Source organism: Eurypyga helias, unplaced genomic scaffold (genome assembly GCF_000690775.1).
Source record: "Eurypyga helias isolate BGI_N326 unplaced genomic scaffold, ASM69077v1 scaffold21895, whole genome shotgun sequence".
In the NCBI taxonomy this organism is placed as follows: domain Eukaryota; kingdom Metazoa; phylum Chordata; class Aves; order Eurypygiformes; family Eurypygidae; genus Eurypyga; species Eurypyga helias.
Genome location: NW_010251158.1, coordinates 1 through 8,745, shown reverse-complemented (window position 1 = coordinate 8,745; position 8,745 = coordinate 1). Strand labels below are relative to the sequence as shown.

The following is an 8,745-nucleotide window of genomic DNA, read 5'->3' as shown; positions in this document are numbered from 1 at the left end:
TTATACACAAAACCTCCCAGTTTTGCACAGCCACTTGATTTGCAAATTGTGGCTCCAAACAGTCACATAGCACAGATACAAACATTATATTAACATTAGTCTCTCTCTCTCGTTGTCTCTCTAATTTTGCTCCTTTCTGCTGAGGACAGGCTTCAACACCCACCTGAGCGAGCTGACTGCACTTAAAGTAACGTTCACATGGATTTCACAAAGACAAAAGTAGCTGCAAAGAACAGCACCCCTTAGATATCACATGGATTATACACTCGGTCTGTCAGATGCTGGACCAACAAGAAAGACAACCCCCCCAAAAAAAAAAAGAAAAAAAAAAAAGAGAGAAATTCTGGATTAAATGAAATTAAGCCCAGAACATGAGTAAGCTACTTGCTCTGGAAACCTTGTAAGGCTGCCATTTCCATAATCCCTCAAGTACAGGCAGATACATCGGCACTGCAACATCTTCTTAACTTGGATGAGTTTATTTTCTATCTTAGAAGAAGCCCCTGTTGTGACATAGCAGATGTTCCAGCACCTGTAATACCCTAAACAAGAGGGAGGGTCCACATTTCCACAGAGAGAGAGAGGAATTCTTTGCCTAGTCCTTCAGACGTCTTCTCATATCTACTTCTGAAGTCTACTACTACTACAAAGTGCTAGCACACAGGAAGATTTAGTTCCATCACTTGGATGTAGTAACATCAAGGCTTTCATCTTCGTTTTGTGCCCCCAAAGCCTGAAAATTAAAAAAAAAAAAAAAAAAAAAAAGTGTCAGCCTTTCCACCGGTCTCTCTCCAGTTCTGTGAAGCCTAAAGCTGGTAATCGAGATCAGTTAAACATACTGACGTACAGTAGAACAGCAAGCAACACTCAAGCTGACTGGCCAGAAAAATCTTCTATTCTTGCATGTTAGGCAACCTGCTTTCTACACAGAAATGATGTCTGTACCCGTCTGCTAGAGAAGGGCACGCGTGGTGCACACCAAAAGGGAAAGCCTTAAACTAATGCACACTGCAGATGAGGACAAACCCAGCGCTGGCGGTAACGTGCCCACTGTAGGCCTGTGGAGAGTTTCCCGCCCCACAAGGCTGCCCTACTTCCATAGGAAACAGAAATAAGAGACATTGTTACATGCCTACCAGTGCTGATTGGGAAAATAAGCCAAAGAATGCTTGCTGAGCCTCAACTAACATAAGTGTATTTATCACAGGTCAAAGTCTGTCAAGCTTCAGGTTAAAAGGCCTTTTGCCTTACCAGAAGCAGTTCTTGTTCCTGAACTGCTGCCTTGTGTGGAATTGCTTGACTGCCCGTGCATCGGAGGTGCAGCTGTGGGATCTGTCCACATACTGTAATATGGGGAATGTGGCTGCGCTCTGGTAAGAAAAGAAGAGAAGGAAGGCTTCATTAGTTCCCTTAGGAAAGATTAAGAAATTACCATTCCAAATAACAAGGGGACTGCATCTCTGAGGGACAACTCTAAGCCAGCAGCTGTTTCACAGCTGGAAATCTCCCAGTTGATACCATTAACATATATTGATAGCGAGGATGTCCAGTGTTGTAACAGTAACACCTGTGGACTTTCAAAAGGAAGTTAAACCTCACTCTTCACGATAACCAATTCTAACAATGAGGAAAATTTTTCCCTCTGAAATTCTGACCATAGATTCTGTCAGACAAGAAAGTCAATCTGACATCTGGAGCTTGAATGCATTTTGGCAACACCTACGTCCCGGCCAAGTAAGATAAACCAGCCCTCTGTTCCATTAACCATCTTGAAAAGCGTATATCAATGAAACCGACACATCATGGCCTTCAACTCACCTATACTTGGTTCTATGGATATGGAATTTCCTGCTGCTGAAATTCACAAATCGCTATCTCACACTTTCTGGCACCAGCATTTCAAACACACATCATTTCAAAGAGTGAGGGGGTGGGGGGGAAGTGGACCAAAGACTGTTTTAAGAGAAGCTGTCTAAATTAGGAAGCTTGTTCATTATCTGGACTTAAATATTCTGTTAGGCATCTCATCTTGAGCAATAAGAGGCAGCTACTGAAATGGCGGGGGTGCGAGGCATGGAAATCAAGGAACGAGTCTGTACGTAGATAATACGTAAACAAAGTGCTTCAGCATAAGGGTCACGTATTTAAGACTTAAGAAATATCAAGTCAAGAAAACCATTAGCATGTTATACCTTTTAAGAATTCTTAGCAGGGTTAACGTACTAAAACAAGGTGTGTATGACCTTTCAACTTCTAAAGCTCTACTCAAAGTGAATTTATAGGCAATCTGTACTGGCATCACCATCCCAGTTTCACCTTACTCTGCTCTACGAGATCAAGAATACACATCGGACACTTCAGAAATTCTCTGGTGTTCCAAGTTTCTACTTCCTTAATGAACAGGCAATCCTGATCAGGCATCTGTCACGACAAACTTTACAACAAAAGAAAATGCTTTAAGAGACTCCTGTCCACATGACCTCTTTCTCCCAGACTTTCAATATAAAAGAACATATGTGCTTATATTTAACCTGTTGTATCTGCTGTCTTACTGCACTCCCTACAAGACCAGGCTTGATACACATGCAGTTATTTGGTTAAGAGAGGGCACTGCTTGGGCTCTAAAGATTCCCTGCAGGAGTCACATATTTCCTCTAGTGAAGCCTAAAATGGCAGCAATTCCTACCTTTAACCTGTTTATCTAGGACTGATGCATTTTAAATGTTTACTGACCAGCAGATGTTTCCTCCAGCACCAAAACTGGTTTTGGATGCTGTTTCTGTTACAATTTTCCAAAATGCAACTTACATACGACCTACAGGTCCTTTGGAAAACCACACCTCTTAGATTTCCATCTGGAGCGTTAGAAGACTGTAGAATCAGGGCTGTTTAACTTGACCACACTGAGTATCGCGGGAGAGCAGCTGCCATCCAGGCTGACTTCAGGGGAGATGACACCTATATGAGACCTATCTACAGAGCATTTTATCTGTGTTTTAAAGCAGTCTGCAGATGGATTGTTTAAAATGCTCATTTTAAATCTTCAGGCAATCATGCCAGGCCAGAGTAATGAACTAAAGCAGAATACAGTACTCCCAATTCTTCTTCCCCAGCAGCAGGCCTGTATCTGTATCTACAGATTGCTCCTCAAAATTGTTCCAGAGGTAGGATTTTACAGTTTCAACTTTCAGGCCTGAAAGCTTAGAAGCAATGTAAACACAGCATATGGCATCCTCCCTGAAAGCTTCAATAGCTAAAATGTGATAGCATGCATATTTTACCTGTGACTGCCAGCCAAGTAGCCTAGCAAGCCTCCTGCTCCTAATCCAGTCCAAAATCCTGGTCCTGAATTGGTTCCATCACTGGAATGGGTCCCAAAGCCGTTGCTTTCTTAAAATGAAAATGAAAAACATACCAGTTAGCGGTACTTCATCCTCAGGCCAGCTGTTGCAACAGGACTCTCACCTGTTAAAGATATTGAACATTAGGCAAGAAACTCCTGATTTCAGTAGTTTCTTAAACAAGCTTAATTTAAAAGGCCTCACAGTTCATTCAGAAAACAGGAAAGAATGCAGAAACAAACGCTAACTAAAGGGCTTTACGTTAAAAATTAGGTTCAACTCAATCTCATGGCCCTGATGTTTGCAAAACATTGTTAAGAGTCCCCTGCTTGCAGACTTATAAAGAGACAAGTTAGATTAAAAGTAGAAAAAGAAATGAAGAAAAAGCAGTCTGCTCAAGGTCACACAGCAGGCCAGAACCAGATGCAGGAACAGAAATCAAGTAGGGAAGACCAAACAGTAAACTAACCGCTAGGACACACTGTTTCTAATCTCACCCACAACAGCTGCACCTTTTGAGCAGCACTGGCTCTGTCTAATGGCTAACACTGCTTCGTATTGTTTCTGGTAATTCTAGTCGGGTATTTGTTATGAAAAGACGCGCTAACTGCAGTCACATTGCTCAGTTTTTATTATGCATGGGTCGCCGAGCTTGACAAGTACCGTGATGAAACTGCAAGCATAACCGGTGGGTTGTCGGGGGTGTGTGTGTGTGTGTGTGGGTGTGGGTGTGGGTGTGTGTGAGGAGGGTCAGAGTGTTTTACACGACCTGCATAACACGAGGTTCTGACTCGGAACCAAAACGTCTTCCATTCAGAAATGCAAGGAAAACGTGCGAAACCAAAGTAGAATAATTTTCTGGTCTAGAGAAAAACAAGGATGCAAGAATGAGCTCAACCACAGGTTTTGCTCACATAAGGAAGTGTAAAAAGCCAGGACTGAAGAGAACATTATGGTCTCCCTGAAATATGCCCACCTAAACAAGGAGACCAGTGATTTTGTATGTAGAGGTTATACAGGGCCTGGTTGGTCTTCAAACTGGTGTGGATTGTTTGAAATCATGGAGGAGAAAAAAAATTAAATAATCAGTTTAAATCTACATTGGATTTGACGTTCAATCTCTTTTGAATGCAATGAGGGAAAGGTAAACTTTCTTCGGGATGATATACCCATTAAACTAAGCTGATTTGAAACAAAAAAAAAGTACTTGATTTACTGGAAAAACAACATTAAAACGGGGACATGAACAAACTCATTTGTTCAGAACCACCACGGATGAATACTGACTCAGAAAAAAACCTTTTTTAATGAAATATCTAGAGTAAACATCAAGGATCATGACAAACGACTACAGAGAAAAAAAACAGAATTTAATGAAGATAGACTAGCTAAACAAGTTTCACAGGATGCATTCTGCATGTTAAGGAATTTAAAATGAGGCAAATTAACTATTAAGAGCAGTAAGTGAACAACACTGCTTTTCATTACCATCAGGAATTTTCAGACTAGTAGGTGCCTGGAACACATGGACATGCACACGCAGAAGTGTGCTTTTGCTCTGCTGCCAAAATTTACGACAGACACAAAGTGCATGCAGTAGCATAGCAATGCTTTCAAGCTGGCCTCACATTCAAAAGGTTTTCCTCCTTACTCTGAAGTCTAAGGAGGAATCACTGACATTTCTTAAAAACGCTCTAAGTTAAGCCTTATATGGCTCCCAATGTGCATTTTAAGCATTTCAACTTTCAGTATTTATCATGAAAACATATTTTCTAGACCCTACCCTTGCTAGATTTCAGACTCCTGCAATGAAAAATGCATTTGTACAACTGACTGACAAGGAACAGGAAAGAAAAAGGAGGGGGGAAAAAAGTAACCCTTCACCCTGTTTTGCCTGTGCCCAGTGTGACAAAGCATGCCTGTTTTATGACCAGGGCTCTTAATAAACACCACAGTAACGTCAGCAGCAAGTGGCATGCACACACAAGGTCACGGATGCACACGGGGCATAGGCAGACTGTCTGAAATCTGAATTAACTACACGGAAACCACTTTGCAAAGCCACTAAGTAATACAGAAGCAGAACCCTTTTAATTTTCTGCTGCAAGCCTGTCTGAAAGCTTCCGCGGCACATGCCCTGCACAAAGCTACCCAAGAGAGTTATATTGGCGCCCTCTTTGGCCGAGTGGCTTCAGCAAACCTGGAGGAAAGCACTGTCAAGCATTACTGAAATACAAGTTTTTGACTAAGCAAACTTAAACCTTGCTATTCATCTACTTGATAGAAGCCCTTCTCTACCTCACAAAAAAGGATGGAGATCATGCAACTTGTGAGAACATAATTCGACTTCCAGTGCTCCGAGCATTTCGCATGGTCACAGGGTTGAAGGAGTTGGTCAGACACCAGATGAAGGTTTATTTCCCTCAGACACTGTAAGCGTCTAAGGCAGTCCATTTATTAAGTGACAAAAGTCACCAGTTTTCTGGGAAAAGAAAAAGGGCTTCTTTTCCTAGCAGAAGCCTTGTCACTGCTTATACAATTCCCAAACTGAGAAGAAAGGCCTCACATATGAGATTCAGGCGCTGCACCTCTATTCATCACTGACATTGCCCTCTGCACTGGGAAGCAAACCTTTCAACCACGGGCACTGCGCTGGAGCACCTGTTAGACTGAGATGACACTCAACCCCAGCAACCCTTCTGCGAATGAAATCAGGGGTCAGGCAGCCCAACAGCTGAAGGACCCTTCTGTAAAGCTTCAAAGTTCTTCTTTGGTGTGAGTTTGTTTCTGCCTGTGTCAGACTATCCTCTCTTCCAGATTACTTACGAAAATTATTCTTCCCTGTTACAATCCTCCTGTTGCAAAGAGTACAAAAAGAATGTTTGCAGAGCACTGGGAGACCGATTTTCAAAGGTTCAAACGGTCGATTGCTGCAAAGCCTGCAGGAAACCAAGTTCTTATTTTCACTTTTGAACAAATAGCAGGATGCAAAGCTGGTTGTAAGCTCTGCAGTCGATTCACCACAGCCAAATGCCAAAATACTGGCTTTAAGTCTACCCCACCCGCACTTACAGCAGATAAAACAGTACAGTCCTGAGTGCTCTTTCAAGTACTACCAATGGCTTAAAGCCCTACCTGTGAAGCTGGACTTAAAACCAGGAGGAGGAGGTGTCTGCTGACTCTGCCAGGAAGGCCTAGTGAATCCATCACTGTCACCAAAAGTCTGCTGAGGCTGCTGGTTACTGAGGAAGAACTTGTATACTCCAAAGGCAAGAACCAGAAGAACAATTACAACAATTGCTCCAGCACCAGAATCTGAAGAATCCTTCCTTGACTGATAATAGCCAGAGCCAAAGCTCCCAGAGTTCTTCACTCTCCTTTCACCTTCCTCAGTCAGCTCCAGCCTGAACAGCAAACTACAGGAGCCTCTTAAGATGTAAGGATCATCCGGATAATCATAGCCCTCACAGCTCACTTCAATCCGTCCAAAACGGTAGGATTTTTCCAAGTCTGCTTTGCACTGCCACTGAAAAATAAACATAACACAAAGTAAAACCTCCTGTTCCAGTAATGAAAATACCCATCTGCTGCCCCAAGTATGCTCTGAAAGAAAGCTGTTCTTCCTAACAAATCATCCTGAAGGCCACAGGGTAAAAGAGCACTACATTTTGGAAAGGACTAGGAATTTGAAGTTAACGAAGATTAAAAAAAATTCTAAAAGTTAAAAAAAAAAATCTGATATTTCAGAACACAGAAAAGTTAAAAATCTGGAACATTTTTTTCTTTTTCACTGAAAAGGTCTGTCAAGTATCCCTTCTTCAGGCATAAGAATATTGCCAAATATAAGTAACTGTTGCATAGGCTACAGGTTAAGAAATGCCTGTCATAAACCGGATGGCAGCTACAAAAACATATGGAAGCCTGAAATCCAATGCATCTGAACCCATTTGTGTCTACAGAGAAATGAAAAGAAATTTGGACAGACATCATTAGACATTCATATAGAACACCTAACAACTAGATTGTGATCCTGCAGCTGAAGATATGCAGATTCCTCAGTGTCCCACTTCCTTGAAGAAATGTTACCTCTAACTGCAGAAGATGAAGTGTTATCTCTAACAGTAAGGGACACGTATTGTGGAGAAAAAAAAAAAAAGAAAAAAGTAATTTCTAAATTAATAATTCAGAACAGCAGTACCAACCGCCAATTCAAATTTGAGTGTACTGTCACAATAATGTATCAGTTTTAACATCTTCAGCCTTGATTCTTGCTTATTCTACTGGCAGAAGCCTAGCTAACAAAACAGAAATACATGACTATTTACTGACTGGTACTGACATATTAACATGGAAGAGAGATGATGTAAAGAGAAGAGAGTGATGTAAATCTGAAATTTAGTTTTTAAAAGGTAGAGCTTAAGTGATGCAAATATTTATAGCCCTTTCTACACTAAAAACTGGAAATCCACACGGAAATATCAAAGCAAGAGCATCCTCAGGGGGCTGATTTCATAAAATCAAGCAACATTTTAATTAAAATTAAGATTTGTTATGCAGTGGTTTTTACATTAGAGTATTCAGGGATCTTTCAAAGATATACCTACAATAGTTCCAGAAAATCCAATCCCCAAAAGTATTTAGATTAAGTTTCAGTTGTCAAATGTCCTCTAAGAAAAAGCACACTCAACTGACATCCTGGCCTGTTATTCTTCTTTCCTCCAGAAGCTACCAAGTCTGGTAAGGAAGATAATTTCATTTAGTGTTTAACAAGTTACCTGTACATCATAGCCATCCCAGCCTTTGTTGTAACACTGAACAACCTCAGGGACACGGGAACATCCAGCACTACCTCCAGTGCACTGTAACTGAGGCACTGCAGCAGTCCGCCGGGACGTGGTGTACTGACCTCGGTGGAGAGTGAGCACTTGTACCTCCCTCAGCAGAACCCTCCCTGAAACGGATAACAGACAGCACAAAAGTCAACGTTTGACCAGGTACGTTCTCCTTAGCCACAAGTGCCTCCTTTCAGGAAAAAAGGTTGATAATACAGAGGGCGCAGGAGCGCGCTCCTTCAAGAGGTGAAGCTTTAAGAAGCATCAGACACGCAGAGAGGAGCACGGCACCGTTTACCGTTTCCTTTGGAGTGGGCTCGGGGTTATTCCTCTCACAGCATATAACCGCCACTGGCACAGCAGAAGTAGCACTGCGGCACAAGCAGATCCAAAGGGACCCCACACCAAAAAGCCGTTTTGGCGCAGCCCCGGCACGCCCCCTCCCCCGTACCAGGCCACCGCAGTGACGAAAGGGGCAGCCGATAGCCTCACGGAAGCGTACCCAGCCCCGCGGAACTCACCCGGCTGGTCCCAGCACCAGGCGGGACCCACGGCAGTACAGAGAAAGAGCA

At 42.4% G+C, this 8,745-nt stretch overlaps 1 protein-coding gene across 1 annotated transcript; it reads right to left on the bottom strand.

Annotated features, from left to right (window-relative positions):
* Positions 1-675: 675 nt before the first annotated feature.
* On the bottom strand, positions 676-8,737 carry SARAF (store-operated calcium entry-associated regulatory factor; the record flags this gene model as incomplete). Its single annotated transcript, XM_010151936.1, has 6 exons — positions 676-733; positions 1,252-1,370; positions 3,282-3,390; positions 6,477-6,867; positions 8,117-8,292; positions 8,695-8,737. Coding segments are annotated over 6 exons (864 nt in total), but the record flags the coding sequence as incomplete, so codon positions are not given.
* Between the last annotated feature and the right edge of the window lie 8 nt (positions 8,738-8,745).